An 18,410-nucleotide genomic window follows, 5' to 3' on the forward strand; every position below is an offset into this window, starting at 1 on the left:
TAAGTAAGTAAGTAAGTGAGTAAGTAAGTAAGTAAGTAAGTAAGTAAGTAAGTAAGTAATTAAGTAAGTCAGTCAGTCAGTCAGTCAGTCAGTCAGTCAGCCAGTAAGTAAGTACGTATGTACGTAAGTAAGTAAGTAAGTAAGTAAGTTAGCAAGTAAGTAAGTTACTAAGTCAGTGAGTAAGTAAGACTTACTAGTTTCAAGGAATTTGTTGACTATAATAAATTATAGAATATTACCAACCTTATCCTTTAAAATTAGTAAATTCAATCACACATACACACAGTCACACACACTCACCACACACTGTCCATTGACACAGGGGTTGTTGGTCTGACAGATGTTGCTGGTCTGGGTGCAACCAGTCGGTCCATAACCGTTTCCTATGTAGCCTGGAGGGCAGGTGCATATCGGGAGGCTTGTGCCTGGTAGAAGAAGAAAATCTTAATTTGGACACTGTACAAATGTCCTAAAACAAAGTAAAGTTATTGAAGTGAATCAGTCCTCCAATTAAAAAGTAGAACCTGGCTACCTTATTTCAAGGTTATTAAAGTTAACAAAAACTAGAATTGAAAAAGTCATGCATTATTAACTCTTACCTGCGGTGGAGGAGCAAGTAGCAAGAGGATGACAGCCTCCATTGTTGCTCGCACAGATATTGGTCTGAGTGCAAGTTATCCCATTACCCTCATAACCTGCACAAATACAAGTTCATAGCAGTTATTAATGTTGGTGTCTCATATCAGAACAACATTGCATATTTGCACCCTTTTTCTGCTGAAGTTGTACTTTACTACACTTCCTATTTTCCATGACATAGTGATGGAAAGCCTTTAATTTCCCCCCCATGTAAAAATTGTTTGGCCCACAATAATAAGGTCAAACCAGGCGGCAACCTCCTGGTCTGAGCAGGGAGGCAAACCAGGAAGTGCCTTAAGCTGCATTCTAGCAAAAATTCCAGCAGGGGGCGCTAAGTTTGGCTGCAAAAACATTTCTGTCCATTCATTTCAATGCAAAATGAGAAAACTTCTCACTTGATTTATTACCTCAGAACACTATGGTCTCAATCACTAGTAAGAAAATCTTCTTCAAGACAATTTGATGTCAATAGTTCTAATAATGGCCCCATTTAGAAGAAAATAGAAGATAAAGAATCGTATGATTTGGGGCGGGGCTACCTTTGATTGACAGGTCACTAACAAGGCGAGCCGTCATCAGGAGGGAAGCAGAACAATGCGTATCCATGGCAACATGTCAAAAAAGTTATATATAACTTTATATAGATATAAAAAAGGACGTTTAGCAGTTTGGTCTCATAACTTTGACCCTTTCACTGTATTTTCACTTAATGACAGTTTATTAGAACTTATTATTTTTTATTAAAATGTCTTGTTCAGCGTTTGGTTGGACTAACAGACACTTCAAGGAGTCGCTGCTCAGTTTTCTGAAGTCAGTAACAAACATTTTGATTTAGTTTTTTGCTAGCCAAAACTAGCAAGTGCGGGGAAAAAAAAAGGGAAAGGAAATTCTTAAAAAGAGGTGAAGCTACCACACCTCCTCTCTGACATAAAAGTGTTATCTAGCTGTATTGGAGAGAAGGAGGTACATGAATTAGCTCCTGCATGATGACAGTGGAGCAGGAGAGGCTCTGATAGGAGATGTGACTGTGAGTAGCAAACACTAGCAGAGCAGAGTTGGCTAAAGAACAGCAGCAGCAGGCAGATAGAGGGACAAGAAAAAGTGTAGGAGGGAGATTGTGATTTTAGTGATCCAGGGTTTTGGCGAGCCAAAATGACAGATTGTGAGAGGGTGAGTGTGATGTGTGTAATGGAATAACAAGCTCCTTTTTTTTTTTTTCAGAAAAAAACTGAGGGCAGGGCATTCCCAAAATATTTCATATAGGGTGAATTCAGGCATATTGGGATCGTTTTTGTAATTCTTCCTTTTCATCACATTCTTGTCATCACTTGAAAGAAATTACCCAACAAATGATACATTTCTGATTTCCTCAAGGTATCTGCTTTCTTTATCTGAAGAAATCAAATGTTATTTTAACAAAGCATGGCTAACAATTTTGTTGTTCTTGACACGAAACATCACATGCATGCACATGAGGTTGAGACCTCATACCAACAAAGTAATACATACTATGACCAGAGTGATTCAAAAATCAGCAAAAACTGTAATTTATACTGAATAATTCCATTACTTTTAGGATAATTGTGTCATCATGGTATTTCTCCATTAATTTTACATGAAAAAATTATATTTTACAGCAAAACTGTGTGTTTTCTACAGTTTATGACAGTGGAATTTATTTTTTTATGCTATTCTTTGATTTACATTAATTAAAAGTATCTACTACGGTGATGTTTTACTGTAATTTCTACAAACATTTTTTACAGTGTAGAGGGAGGGCTGAGAGCTCTCCTCTGTAGGAGACTGTTTTGCACCAAGCTCAGGTTGATTGCATCACTAAGATCACATGTTACTTTCTTGGTTTAAGGTCTTGATATCCTGCAGATGTGCATAATGGATATCCAGATAGGACAACGTCTGTGATGGTCATGCAAAAGTCATGGCATTGCAGGTCCATTTGTTACCTGGAGGACAAGGGCCACAGTGGAAGGAGCCCATGGTGTTCAGGCACTGCACCACTGGAGCATTAGAGCAGCCACCATTGTTGGTCAAACATTCGTCCACATCCTGACAGCTGTAGCCGTTGCCCTGCCAACCTGAGACAGATCAGAGGAAAGTCCATCAAATCTCCATTTGTTAAGTCTTCACATTAAACCACTGTCACATGCAGAACTACACATACACAGTAGCAATTCACAAAACTCTGCAGTAAAAGATGAATTTGTTTTCAATTATGTCTCAGCAAAAACACATGTAATGTGGCATATCTGATGCATTTTTGTTTGCATTGTATTGTAATTTGCTTGTTGTCAGGAAAGGGCTCAATTCAATTTTATTAGGATAAAAAAATATTAGCAGCTGATAAAACTCATTGGCCCTCATTTATCAAACGAGTTTAGAAAGGAGCGAAGATCTGAGCGTATATTTCATCTTACGACAGGGTTCATGTGTGATTTATCAAACCATCGTATCTCTCCAATCACATCGTGAGAATGATCAGCTGTTGGATAACGGTAAACAGCAGAAGACAGCAACATTTAATAACCTTGGCTAGCATTCTGGTTAAAGAATTTTACAGTCGCAGGTTGTATTTATTTTAAACGATGTTTAAATGATAAATGATGTAGTCTAAACATGTTTTGCTTTGTCACCATTAAAAAACAAAACACCACAGAGTTTTATCATCTCCAGGCATCGATACAATAGTCTAAGATCAGTTCTCAGACTCAGACGTGTGGACTTCACGTTGACTCAAATTTGCAACACGAACTGAGAGCAGACTAAGATCTTATCGTACCCTCCGCTCACATCCAAACTGATAAATGTCGAGCCATGTAGAAATGATCGTACGCCCACTTTACGCTCACTTTCTGTCGTACGCTCATTTGATAAATGAGGGCCAATGTAATCAAAAACAAAAACGTCCTATAATCAACTTTAAAATGTATTTGGCACACAAGAGGAATAGTGTACATTTCAGTGAGCAATATGGATTCTCATGCTCAAATTAAACAATTAACAATGAACATTAAATCAATTTGCTCTTGTTCCCTTTGGGCTCTCTCCCACTATGAGTTGTTATGAAGTGTTACCAGCTGGACAGGTTCCACAGTAGAAGGAACCCTGAGTGTTGTAGCAGGGAACAGCAGGGTTGGTGGAGCAGGGTTTGTTGGGGAGGTTACACTCATTAACATCAGCCACACAGGACGGGTTACCAGCCGGAGCCTCCCAGCCACTCTCACAGATGCACTGATATTTGGGCTGAAATAAAATAGACACAGTGTGAGAACATTGTCATTCAAAATGAGGTTATTACAGTTAACGAAAACTAATGAAATAACGAAAACTAGAATTGAAAAAACATTTTCATTGACTGAAATAAAAATGAAAATGAGAGTTTTTTTAGAAACCGATAACTAACTGAAACTGTATTGTGTGGTTACAAAACTAACTAAAATTATAGTGAAAATGTCCTTCGTTTTCATCTTTGTCAACTTTTTTCATACGTAAACCTTTTTGGTTAATATGAAATCTATTTCATCTATCTGGTTTTAAATCTGGCACTCAAGAAATACCCCATTACAAAAAAACCAACACTAAAACTAAGCATTTTCCAAAAAATCAAAACTAATGGAATCTAGCAAACTCACTCTAAAAACAAATTAAAACTAACTGAATTTGAAAACAAAAAATCACAATGAAATTAAAACTAAAACAAATGAAAAATCTAAAACTATTATAACCTTGATTCAAAATCATATCTACAGCAAAACAGTTGTTTGTAACTATATGCCATGGAGGCCCAAATACATGTTTAAACTGGGAAAAAATCTGTATTTTACTGGAATTTACAATTCATATATATCAGACTTTTGGCAGATTTCGATATATCCATTCTCTCTTTAGTTTGAAAAAAAACAAACCCAAAACAATATATAATATTTTACTAAGTTGAGTGACTTAAGCTAAGTAACTGGTTACCTGTCCAGCCACGACTCGGTCTGCATCAATACATGTACCATGTACACACAAGTCCTGTCCTGCATTCCTGCAGTCATCATATCGCACTGAGCAGAGGAGCCCGGACCATTCTGGAAGACAGGTACACCTGCACAGGAAAAGAAGTATCAATTAGATACCATAAGGGTAGCTGCAATAAGCAATAGGTGTTTTAAGTTATGTAGGCCCCAAGCACATATTTTACCATTGACTTCTATTGGTATCTAACTTTAGAAGGATTCATTTTAAATGTATGCTGTGAGGACAACAAGCCATCACTGCATAATATAGTGAAGTATTAATGTATGCAACTTTATTTTGCAGGGGAGTAATTTCAGAGAATGTGCGGTTAAATGTTCAGAGAACGACAAAAACTGCACTCAGTAGTTCAGTGAGAAATAACCTCACACATCAGCTGACTGCTACAGCGATACACACAGTGACTCTACTGTAACTGTTACTATGTTACACAGTAACTCTACTGTAACTGTTACTATGTTACACACAGTAACTCTACTGTAACTGTTACTATGTTACACACAGTAACTATACTGTAACTGTTACTAGGTTAGACACAGTAACTCTACTGTAACTGTTACTATGTTACACACAGTAACTCTAATGTAACTGTTACTGGGTTACACACAGTAACTCTACTGTAACTGCAGCTATGTTACATACAGTAACTCTACTGTAACTGTAGCTATGTTACATACAGTAACTATACTGTAACTGTTACTATGTTACACACAGTAACTCTAATGTAACTGTTACTGGGTTACACACAGTAACTCTACTGTAACTGTAGCTATGTTACACACAGTAACTCTACTGTAACTGTAGCTATGTTAAACACAGTAACTCTACTGTAACTGTAGCTATGTTACACACAGTAACTCTACTGTAACTGTAGCTATGTTACATACAGTAACTCTACTGTAACTGTTACTATGTTACATACAGTAACTCTACTGTACCTGTAACTATGTTAAACACAGTAACTCTACTGTAACAGTAAATATGTTACATACAGTAACTCTTCTGTAACTGTTACTATGTTACACACAGTAACTCTACTGTAACTGTTACTATGTTACATACAGTAACTCTACTGTAACAGTAAATATGTTACATACAGTAACTCTTCTGTAACTGTTACTATGTTACACACAGTAACTCTACTGTAAGTGCACGTCTCAGTTTGATGACATTAATGTAACGGTAAAACTCAACATGTTTACATTTATATCTTATTCTCCCTGCTGAGAATCTTTATGTATTTAGAATCTTTATTTCTCATAACTTTAAAAATCTACTTGCCATGTTGGTTGGTGATCAAAAAATGTAATCTAAAGCCCTGTATATAAGATATCAGACACAAAGTCAGCTCGAACAGCATATCCATAAGTATTATAATATATATATTATAATATAAGGTGTGACATACGTGAATGATCCAGGTGTGTTGACACAAGTTGCTCCATTCTGACAACTCTGAGATGTTCCTGAATACACCTGACACTCATTCACATCCGTTGCACAGTTAGGACCCTGTCATCGATCATACATCAAAGAGTTAGACAGTCACACACACATTACAATTTAAAGACAACTGAATGTGTGTAAATGCTGCAGGGATAGATAGTACATGTGTTACAACATCATGTATGTCAGTATGCTTTAATTTGTCACATGACCTCCAGGAGGCCATATTGAAACCCTATTTTGCAGATTTTTCCAAAAGAAACAGCTTTGCCATTTTGCACCATGGCCCTTTTCCATCTGGAAAATATATATTCCTACTAATAGGCGAGTAAACCTTAATTTTTGATGGTTTCATGCAATTTATTTTCTAATTAAATAATGGAAATGATGTTGGTTGCAGTAAAGTAAAGTTCAGGCTATTACCATACTCTGTAGGTCATAGTCTACTATTATAGTCAACTTTATATCTTATTTGCTTATAATTTTCACACATGGCAACAGCCAACAAACTCCAAAAACTTCCACAAAAAGAAAAAAAAAATTCTTTAGATTATGTTTATAGAATCTATTTTAACCCTTTATCGGGCGAAGAACTATATTAGGTAACTTCAGGCAATATTTCGAGAAAAAAATGATTTACAGTTGCAGATTTAAGAGATTTAAAGTGGCAAATCTGTGCGAAAAAAGTTGCAGATTTACAAGAAAAAAGTGGGGGATTCACAGATTCTCCACTTTAAATCTCATAAATCTGCGCAATTTTTTCTCGTAGATTTGCCACTTTAATCTCATAAACTTTTTTCTCAAAATATTATTTTATTAAGTATTTAATATCCTCCAGTATTCTCTAGGGTTGAAATTTGGAATTTGCAAGTATTTCAATGAGTGCCCTATTAAGGTTTAAGACAAAAAAAACACTAACTGGCATTATAATGCATGCCATAGAGGGTTAAAAAAATGTCATGACTGTATATGGTCGTATTGGTTGGAGGAACGGTTGATTTGTCATCTTTAGTACTGGATTTCGACTTGCCATAGACGGTAACCAATCCCAAGCCCAAACAGACTCCCTCTGTTGGTAATATGATTAAATACTAAATAAAATGATATGGGCCTTAAGGTGAGAGCCACATAATTATCTAGTTACCATACTCTAAGTCTTTAAGGAAATCATGTTGGCCTTTTCTAATAAAGCGGTGACAAATGTGATGTGTATAAAGTATGAAAACTCACAGCCCAGTTGGTTGGACACACACAGTGGAAGGAGTTGAGTAGATTCAGACATGTTCCTCCATTCTGACAAGGATTACTGGTGCAGGACACCTTGCTGACTGTCTGCAGGAGAAAAGAGGAAAGGCAATGAGAGAAACGTGTATTCATGGTACAGTCTTGAGTTTAAAGCAAACACTTCTTAACTGTCTTACCACTTCAACTGCTGCCACTCTGTGCTGAAGGTCTGTAACCTGCAAAGCATGGAAACTATGTTTTATCATATTGGCAATGTATGGTGCTTTAGCAATAAGACAATTATTTAGTTGTTATTTGGGCGGACACATTCCTAAAAATGTTTTATTTAACAAACACAATAATATGTACAAGAAAATAGAAATTAATTGAATGCCCTATATGTTTGTAAATAATTTATTACATCATGGCTCATGGCATCCTCGATTTTGAAGATTTTTGAATTCATTTTTCAAAATATCATTATTTACGTAGGACGTGTTGCGGCATTGCACTGTTTCCAATCGGACGCCTTTTAGGGGAGCTCCGCCCCCTTTTAGGGGAGCTCCGCCCCCTTTTAGAGGAGCTCCGCCCTATTGTGTGATAGGCCTACACCTGGTCAGTAACACAACTCACTCTGTATTTACACCCTGACTCATCTCATCTGGAAGTCTATTTAGCCTACCTATCTTTAGGAGTTTTAAAGTGCGCTACAAGGTTCAATTTTCCAATAATATTCTAATAGTTTCCAGTGAATATCAATGTTCAATGTGTATGTGCTGGATGGTGTGGTACCATATGAAAAGTAAGTGTTTTATGGAGTTGCAGACGTTGTTGTAGCGTGATTAGCATGCTTAGTGGAGATTTAGCTTTATTCACTTCTTATGTTGCATTACTATGTAATTCAGGGATGACGTTCATGTTGCTTAGCGTAATGCCCATAATCATTTGATATGAGATACTTACATGCAATATAGTATATCAACTAATTGGGTTCATGTTAATGTACTTTTAGTGCAGCATACTGCGTAATGTGCTAACTCACCATTAGCGTGCTAAGCTAAGATTTAAGCCCTTTCTTCCGCATCAGTTTGATCCATTGAAAACAGTAAAAACAAAACTTTATTAACTGACTGTGTTATTTAAGGTTACACTAGCAAGATGCATTAGCATTAGCACTGACAGCTAAGCATAATACGAACGGAAAGATCGTGTTTCTGTGTTATTTAGCAAGCATTAGCATTACCTACAAAATACAATCTGGCACTATAAGAGTACATTCTTCCTACTGGCACTGCACTAGTTAAATAAAAAAGGGGATCTACAAGAGAATACTAAAAATACAGGCTAGCTGAGAGGCTTACAGTAGTTTAAGTGTTAACGGTTAAAATGTTCAACACTTTAAACCGTTATAGTGATGAAACCACAAAGACAGACAGAAATATAAACACCTGTTATGGTTTGTTAACATGTTTGTGCTGCAAATGGAATTGTTATAATTTGATGTCATTTAATATGATTTCCATCGTGATATAATCGATTTCATTAAAACACATAACACAATGAGCCATTGTATATTTGATTTTCATCCAACAGGAAGTAGCTCCTGATGTCCTACCTTGGTATCAAGCTGGTTGAGTTTGTTGGTGATTTCAGGGGGAACAGCACCTCCATTAGCCTTGATATCATTAATGTCTTCTTTGTTGGTTTTTATCTAAAATCAGACAGTTCCAAACACGTCAGTATACAAATCCTTCAGAAATCTTCCATGTACATGACAGATGACAGTAAAATCAAAACCTTAAAAACAGGAAAATTCACAGTTTGACACAATGTGCTATTTCACAATTCAAAGCAGTTTATTACAACTGAGCGCATATTTGTGTATCTATGTCTGCTCTCTCTACCATAAAGTTACAATTATAACTTTATTGGACTGCAGCAAAACAAGTTAATGACAAAGCAATGATAATACCTGGTAGCTGATCAAACGGCAGTGGAGCAACATAACGGCCACTCAATGTAAGCACAATGAAAACAGTATTTTAAAACCATTTTATAAGCATTTTCCAAAAAATAAAACTAATTAAAACTAGCAAACTCACTCTAAAAACTAATTAAAAATAACTGGGATTTTTCATTAGTTTTAGTTAGTTTTAGTTTTAATGTTCAAATTCAAACTATTATAACCTTGGTACCAACTGCTTTAAATATGCTGCTGTTTTTTGGCTTAAGCATATACAAACATCTGTAAACATTTAGTCAGCTATTCAGGTAAAAGAAAAACATACACAAGGCTTAATATATTTTATTAACCCTTTGATGCACAACATGGGTCAAAAATGACCCACATTCATTTCCCATGTTATTTAATGCTGCTGTGTGTTTGAATATCTTCTTTTTTTTTATTACAACAGATCATTATATCCATTTTTCCTCTCATACTTTATGAGGAAAAATATTTTTTGTTTTATTACATCACGTTTACACACATGGGTCAATAATGACCTTGTGCATTAGAAGCGTAGTGATACAAAAAGTGATTTACTAAATTAACAATTTGAGTATATGTGTAACTATGTTTGTCTTATTTTGAAGGTTTCACTTTAAAAGAGTTGTTAGAACCACCAGATTACATTGGAAAATCACATATTTTAACATTTGAGACTTATTAGAGCCACCAAATAATAATTTCCATTAAAAAAAAAACACAAAAAGACCAAAAGAAGACACAAAATGACCAAAAATACACACAAAAAGACCAAAAAAGACACAAAAATACGCAAAAAGACCAAAAAAAAAGACACAAAAAGACCAATAAATAATAATTTCCATTTTTTTAAAAAACAATTTAACAAAATAAGATGATATTTGTGTCTTCTTTGTCAGGTTTTAAATTGGTGACAACATATAAACACCTTCTAATGCACAACATGGGTCAAAAATGACCTTGTGCATTAGAAACGTAGTGATTAAAAAAAGGGGTTTTATTCAAAAAGTAAGAAATGAATCAAAAAATTAGAATGTATGATGATCAAAAACAAGTTATTTGAGGAAAACCTGCAATACTGAATTATGAAGTTAATTTATTGCAAAGATATAGAATATAAAAACTTTAGACCATGTTGTGCATCAAAGGGTTAAAGACTGTGTCTTGGACAATCTTTTAAACGCTGTTCATTTTTATTCATAGACCCAGCGACTATAATAAACCTGGCCCCTGATCCTTGGCCCTTCCCAAACTGCTGTGCCTGCTTCATAATGTTAATCATTAACGGCCTCATATGAGCAGCAGCAGGCTTCCAGCTGTATAAAGTTGATAAGAGTTTAAAATGAGACAGTGGCGTAGTTGAGAAGTGAGTGTTTTATGGCTTGTTTTGATAGGCTAATGAGTTTGCTGCTGATGTTGGTAAAGTTCCTTGTTTCAACAAATAAAGGTGGACCTCAGGGATCAGAACAGGAGCCCCAAAATATCTGAATATGCCCCAAGGAGCAGAAGATTGTAGATTGTAGAGTTAGCAGCTATAAATTAACTCTTAAAACAAGATAAATTATCTAACACTTCTAAATAATAAAATACTTTTTTTCATCTTGGTAAGAAACAAAGTATTGTCAGTGCACTCTGCTCGGGCCAATTAATCGCTGCTTGCAGCTTTAATTTATCTCTTTTGTACATTTTTTGTCTTTTTTGGTCATTTTGTGATCAAAAGGAGATGTAAAAAGACCAAAATGACCAAAAAAAGACAAAAATATGTAAAAAGGCCATAAAAAGACACAAAATGACCAAAAATAGACACAAAAATACATAAAATGACCGAAAAAAGACACAAAAAGACCAAAAATAGACACAAAAGACAAAAAAAAGACACAAAATGAACAAAAATTGACACAAAATGACCGAAAATAGACACAAAAAGACCAAGAAAGACACAAAAATACGTAAAATGACCAAATAAAGACAAGAAAAGACACAAAAAGACACAAAATGACCAAAAAAAGACCAAAAAAAGACACAAAAATACGTAAAATGACCAAAAAAGACCAAAAAAAGACACAAAAATACGTAAAATGACCAAAAAAGACCAAAAAAAGACACAAAAATACGTAAAATGACCTAAAAAAAACACAAAAAGACCAAAAAAGACACAAAAAGACCAAAAAAAGACACAAAAATATGGAAAATTACCAAAAAAAGAAACAAAAGACATAAAATCACAAGTTTTTTTACATCTTGGTAACAACCAAATAATTTGCTGTTCAAACTTACCTGAGTCAAAAGTTGTGTGAGGTCCTCGTTATTCACTTTAACGCGTCCTGATGCTGATGTCTGGAAGCGGATTTCTTTATTTTGACCAGTTGTGAAGACGAGGTGACCGTCATCCGACAGCATACGAGGCCTGAAGGGTCAAATCAACAGTCTGTGCTGGTATATGTTGTAAAAACAAAAAAAGCAGCTGGAGCCAAGGTTATTATAGTTAACGAAAACTAACGAAATAACGAAAACTAGAATTGAAAAAACATTTTCGTTAACTGAAATAAAAATAAAAACGAGAGTTTTGAAAAAAAACGATAACTAACTGAAACTGTGTTTTGTGGTTACAAAACTAACTAAAACTAACTAAAATTATAGTGAAAATGTCCTTCGTTTTCATCTTTGTCAACTTTTTTCATACGTAAACCTTTTTGGTTGATATGAAATCTATTTCATCTATCTGGTTTTATGACTTAATAAACTTATTGGGGCTGAGATGGATCAGACAAAGGAAATAAAGGAAACATTTATTGTGACTTTTTTGAATCTGGCACCCAACAAATTATAAAAATAAGTAAAACTAATAAAAACTAAACTAAAACTAAGCATTTTCCCCCAAAAAATAAGAACTAATTAAAACTAGCAAACTCACTCAACAAAAAATGACACAAAATTAAAACTAAAACTAATGAAAAATCCCAAACTAGAGTCTTTGTCACTTAATCAAACTGGTTTCCACCAGATTTCCATCAGGTTTAATAGACTGACTGATCCAGTTGATAAAAGAAAACTAAAAGGGTAAGTGAATGTTGCAGCTACATATAAAGTGAAGTAGATTCTGTTTTAAGGTTTTAATATAACACAAAGTATATTTACATTACGGGCCAAAAGTTTGGAAGCAAGATCAGATTTATAAAATAAAAAAAGGATCATAGTTTCATTGCAATACTTTGCAACAAAATAAACATGATTATTATGTAAAGAGTCTCTTATTAGAACACATTTCTACTATAATTATCAGGTCTTTGGGTTTTTATTGCTTAGACTTTCCTTCTTTCCTTAACTCTATGGAGTCTTGGACTATTTTGTCCATTTTTGAAAACCTTTTCATGTCTTTTTTGTGTCTGTTGTGTCTTTTTGGTGATTTTGTGTCTGTTGTGTCTTTTTTTTAGTTATTTTGTGTCTTTTTTTTTTGTCATTTTGTGTCTTTTTTGTGTCTCTTTTGGTAATTTTGTCTCTTTTCTGTCATTTTGTGTCTTCTGTGTCTTTTTTGCTCATTTTGTGTCTTTTTGTGCCTTTTTTTGTCATTTTGTGTCTTTTTTCTAGTCATTTTGTGTCTTTTTTGGTAATTTTGTGTCTTTTTGTGTCTTTTTTTTTTTTTGACGTCATGAAGAAGTCGTGCTCCAGTGCTTTCATGGACTCCAGAGGGTTTAATGTATAAATCTGAACTCTTGTTTCTTTACTCAGCTGCTTCAATTCGAGCCGTTTCTGTGGTAGTTTGTCAGAGATATGAACACAGTTGAGATTTATTGGGGACCTTCAAAAAACGTGTCTAAACCCACCTGTTCAAAACGGCTTTTAATGTGTGAGCAATGTTGCTGATTTTAATTGTTTTTTATTTGTAATTGCATTTTTACTGTGTTTTAATCTGTAAAACTTCTTTGAGTACCTTGTAAAGCGCTCTATAAATAAAATGTATTATTATTATTATTTTTTTATTATTATTATTATTATTGGGATTTTTGTATCCAAACTCTCAAAAGCCAAAGAGCTAAAGTGAATAATGCAAACTGTGATTTGTTTTTTTACTTTTGCACTGAAGTTGTGACTCTTCCAAATTTTCTCAACCCTAAAACTAAACCCTTCTTTTCTTTTGTTCACATTTATTCATCAATGGTCTGAAAAAAACAACACCTCAAAGTGTATTAACATGATTTTACTTTTTTTGCAGAGATTTTTCTAATTTAGCTTTGTGCATTTAGCATTTGTAATGCAATATTTTGTGGGGGGGGTTTGTTTTTGTTGTTTGTAATTTCTTTTATGTTTTCTATGTGTGTTTTTTTGTCATTTTTGTGTGTTTTTTGTATTTTTATTGTGTTTTTGGTGTGTTTTGAGTGTGTTTGTATGTGTTTTTTGTAATTTTGTGTGTGTTTTTGGTTTGTTTTCATGTTTTATGTGTTTTATGTGTGTTTTTTGTAATTTTTTGTGTTTTTATCTTTTTTTGTAATTTCTTTGTGTTTTTTATATGGTTTTTTTTGTATTTTTATTGTGTTTTTGGTGTGTTTTGAGTGTCTTTGTATGTGTTTTTGTAATTTTTTTTGTGTTTTTTTGTGTTCAAAATGTTGATCCAGCAAGTCAAAATGTAATAATCATAATATAAATAATCAGGTCATATAGGTGAGGTTGTGCTGAAAACAATGATACCAACATGTCATGGTAAATATTTCTAAGTGGTTTATATACAGGCAGAATGAAAAGGAGTCAGAAACCGACAAAACCCCAAACTCCAAAGGGTGAAATAATGTGAATGCTTAGACTTCTAAGAATTAAGATGAGGACATCATTTTTGATCCATCACTATATAAGACATGATATAAAAGACTCACTGTTCATTGCTGATGCTCCTCTGGTTTGGTCTCTGTGCTGGTTCTCCTTGCAGTCCCACCAAAAGGAAAATAAGCATGAAGAAAAGCCATGAGACGCGAAGTGTTCGAGCCATAGGAAGAGATGTGTGTTCCCAAACACTCAATACAGCTTTACTGGGGTTTGATGTGCTGAAACACTCTAATGCTCCAGTCGCCAAGACTTTGACCTGAGAGTGCAACCATAAAGAACATCTCAATTCACCAAAGCTAGTTAACGCTGTTGTTCCCTCACATGACTGTAGGAGATGAATAACCTGCTTCGTGTGACTTAATGTGCATGTGCTTCATAGTTTTGTCACTGTGCAGACAAATATAGACCAAGATGACCCCCCATAAAATATGTTTTAAGACCATTATGATGATAATCTTCATTGCAGTCACATCATTGGCCTTTTCAAAACTAGCAGTAAGGAGTAATTTCCTCAGTCCTAACTCTAACTCTGTGGAGTCTCAGGCTATTTTGTCCATTTTTTAATCCAAAATCTCTTTCTTGTGTCTTTTTTTCTGTGTCTTTTTTGGTCATTTTGTGTTTTTTGTTGTGTCTTTTTTAGTCATTTTGTGTCTTTTTTTGTCATTTTGTGTCTTATTTAGTTATTTAGTGTCTTTTTTGGTCATTTTGTGTCTTTTGTTGTGTCTTTTTTAGTCATTTTGTGTCTTTTTTGTCATTTTGTGTCTTTTTTTTGGTCATTTTGTGTCTTTTTGTGACTTTTTTAGTCATTTTGTGTCTTTTTAAGTCATTTTGTGTCTCATTTAGTTATTTTGTGTCTTTTTGGTCATTCTGTGTCTTTTGTTGTGTCTCTTTAAGTCATTTTGTGTCTTTTTTTGTCATTTTGTGTCTTTTTTTGGTCATTTTGTGTCTTTTTGTGACTTTTTTAGTCATTTAGTGTCTTTTTAAGTCATTTTGTGTCTTTTTTTGGTCATTTTGTGTCTTTTTTGTGACTTTTTTAGTTATTTTGTGTCTTTTTTTAGTCATTTTGTGTCTTTTTTGTCATTTTGTGTCTTTTTTTAGTTATTTTATGTCTTCTGTGTTGTTGTTGTTTGGTCATTTGTTGCAATGCTGCAACATGTCCTACGTAAATAATGATATTTTGAAAAATGAATTCAAAAATCCCCAATAAAGCAGCATCCACTTCAAGATCCTCCTCATCAGTTACAAAGCTCTCAGTAATCTTGTAAAGTGTCTTTGAGTTTTAAAGTGATGATGAATAAAAATGTATTACTATTATTATTACCTGTAGAACTTCAACAATGCAGAGATTTAAAAAAGCTCATATTTAATGCCAAAGAGATACACTTTTGATTATTTCTATTCATTGTTTTCATGTGTGTTGAAAGGCAGCAACCTTGAGTTTTATTAAAGATAGACTACTTGTAGGGGTGTGAGGATACTCTCAGCTCACGAGAACGAGACAAGACGAGATTTTAAGAAAACTACAATGACAAAATACATGACTGGACCAACAGACTTTTATTTAACCGAGTTGCATTTTGAAATGTTTTATTATAACTCTTTACATGCATGATGTAAGCATGAGCTTTTAATAAACTTCTTCCTACATAAATTGAAACTAAAACTTAAATTCATAAAAGTTTAAATAAAATAAAATATTTCTTTCTTTTTTTCAAGTGCAAACTATATATAGTGTTTCCATTACAAAAAGGCCCCAGAGGGATTTAGAGACTCTGGAGGTGACGTTTGGTTTTCCATCGTCGCGTAATCGCTTAGCGACAGTTTCGACTGTGATCACATAAGCAACGGATTAAACACGGGAGACGCAACTGTGGCCGCCGTCGCTAATTGCACAACATCAGCAGCTGATCATAAACAAAGCAGCATGGCTAATTATGCACAGCGTCTCCGCTGATCAGATCGCTAAGTGAACACCTCCTGCAGCAGCACACATACACACTGTACTGCTACAGAGCTAACTGTTAGCCTGTTAGCACATACACACTGTACTGCTACAGAGCTAACTGTTATGGTGCGTTCAGACCGGACGCGTAGCGAATATTTCGCGCGACAAGATTACACACAAAGTCAATGCAAACACGCGAATAGACGCGAATTTTGCGATTGACACGAATGTCGCGGCGCGAATGAAACAACGCGAATTCGCGTGAGTTCAATAAATTCAACTTTGGCAAAATATTCGCGTGACGCTGTGTCGGGACAGCATATCAGCGTTGAGATTCTGGACGACAGTGTCCGAGATACATACATGAGAGAGAGGAGAAAAGAGGCACGAAGGAGGAGTGGGTCGGCAGGAGGGACAGGAAAAAGGTGGAAGTACTCTGCGGTAGGCCTGGGCCGATAATCAATAAATCAATTAATCGCACGATAAATTAAATGAACTCAATAATTTTGCCGGCCTCGATATATCGCCATGCGCATGCGTGTTTGTTTTCCTCGTCTGTTGCCTCCAAGCAGGCTGGATGACAAGAGGGTTCACTCTGTGCTGGATCTCTTTTGTTCCATAGCAGAATGAGCGGAGTGAACCCTCCTGTCAGTCATCCAGTCTCTTTGTCTCTGTGGGGAAGGCTGGGCCGCTAGCATTGGCTACACACAGAGTGCAGCAGGTGATCCTCGTGTGGAGCAACGCCAGGAAAAAAGATGATTGCAAAGCCAAATGCCACAGCCCCGGTGTGGGAATATGTCGGTTTCAAACCGAATGAAAAAGGTGAGCCCATCAACACACGGACGAGCCTGTATGCCGAATTTGTTCAAAAGTGGTGGCAACAAAAAAAGCCACCTCAACAAACTTGCATGCCATCTAAAGCAGAACCACCCGACCCAGTTTTCCCAGCTGGGGAAAAAAACTGCACCTGGAGACGCAGAGCCTTCGTCCCGACAGTCAACACTGGACAAAGTAAATATAAACGGTGTGCGCTCACAGAAAGTGGAGTTTGCTACATCGCAAAATAAATGCTGCCCTTTTAAAAAAAAAAATGTTTTATTTATTTAGGATATTTAAAAGTTCTTAAAATTACAATTACAATGGTAAAAAACACTGAGAAATAAAAGTGTATTGTATTTGAAAGGGTGTGCATTATTATGATATATTATCATGTTGACAATAATATCGTTTATCGGCAATCATTTGTGGGACAATATATCGTCCAGCAAAATTTGTTATCGTCCCAGGCCTACTCTGCAGTCCTCTCTCCGTGCTGAGTGCGCCTCCGGATGATGTCACTCACCCAGACACGACGGTGTGTTTTCCGACGTATCTTGGACTTCCAGAGCAGGTACAGGGACGCTATGCTTGTAATGTCAGTCATGGTTGATGACAGAATGAAATGGAGGGAATTATTTGGCGCTAAATAGTGTCTTGGGCGAAAATTCGCTAGTTATTTACTCGCGCGAGTGACGCGAGTTAAATTCAATTAAATTCAATCGCGATCAACTCGCGAGAGTAACGCGACGCGAAAATTCGCTACGCGTCCGGTCTGAACACACGGTTAGCCTGTTAGCACATACACACTGTACTGCTACAGAGCTAACTGCTAGCCTGTTAGCATATACACACTGTACTGCTACAGAGCTAACTGCTAGCCTGTTAGCATATACACACTGTACTGCTATAGAGCTAACTGTTAGCCCGTTAGCAATTTGCAGACTCCGGCTCTGCAGCTGGGAGAGACTGCTGCAGGAGGACTGTGCCTCTTCGATTAGTTCTTACCAATGTTATTATAGTTAACGAAAACTAACGAAATAACGAAAACTAGAATTGAAAAAACATTTTCGTTAACTGAAATAAAAATAAAAACGAGAGTTTTTAAAAAAACGATAACTAACTGAAACTGTATTGCATGGTTACAAAACTAACAAAAACTAACTAAAATTATAGTGGAAATGTCCTTAGTTTTCGTTTTTGTCAACTTTTTTCATTCATAATTCAGTGTTTCTATTTGAACATGCAACACATGGTGAATATGTTTACTGAGACTGGGATGTTTACACTAGAACCAAAATTCAAAACACCCAGAAATGTAAGAGTTAATAACCTTATTGGGGCTGAGATGATAAACCAAAGGAAATAAAGGCAAAATTTATTATGACCACTTTGAATCTCGCACCCAACACATAGGCCATTACAAAAAAAACTAAAACTAACACTAAAACTAATAAAAACTAAACTAAAACTAAGCATTTTCAAAAAATAAAAACT

At 35.2% G+C, this 18,410-nt stretch overlaps 1 protein-coding gene across 1 annotated transcript in view; it reads right to left on the bottom strand.

Annotated features, from left to right (window-relative positions):
• cubn (cubilin (intrinsic factor-cobalamin receptor)) overlaps nucleotides 1-14,355 on the bottom strand; it is a 67,050-nt gene extending 52,695 nt beyond the window's left edge. Inside the window, exons 1-11 of the mRNA XM_059327322.1 lie at nucleotides 14,203-14,355; nucleotides 11,612-11,741; nucleotides 8,963-9,058; nucleotides 7,545-7,583; nucleotides 7,354-7,455; nucleotides 6,086-6,189; nucleotides 4,621-4,747; nucleotides 3,732-3,900; nucleotides 2,604-2,735; nucleotides 600-695; nucleotides 304-425 (exon numbers count right to left, since the gene is read on the bottom strand). Coding sequence (XP_059183305.1) covers nucleotides 304-425; nucleotides 600-695; nucleotides 2,604-2,735; nucleotides 3,732-3,900; nucleotides 4,621-4,747; nucleotides 6,086-6,189; nucleotides 7,354-7,455; nucleotides 7,545-7,583; nucleotides 8,963-9,058; nucleotides 11,612-11,741; nucleotides 14,203-14,315 — 1,230 coding nt within the window. The 5' untranslated portion in view covers nucleotides 14,316-14,355. The remainder of the gene's footprint in view (nucleotides 1-303; nucleotides 426-599; nucleotides 696-2,603; nucleotides 2,736-3,731; nucleotides 3,901-4,620; nucleotides 4,748-6,085; nucleotides 6,190-7,353; nucleotides 7,456-7,544; nucleotides 7,584-8,962; nucleotides 9,059-11,611; nucleotides 11,742-14,202) is intronic.
• Nucleotides 14,356-18,410: the final 4,055 nt, after the last annotated feature.

The sequence above is a fragment of the Centropristis striata genome, chromosome 23 (assembly GCF_030273125.1).
Source record: "Centropristis striata isolate RG_2023a ecotype Rhode Island chromosome 23, C.striata_1.0, whole genome shotgun sequence".
In the NCBI taxonomy this organism is placed as follows: Eukaryota; Metazoa; Chordata; class Actinopteri; order Perciformes; family Serranidae; genus Centropristis; species Centropristis striata.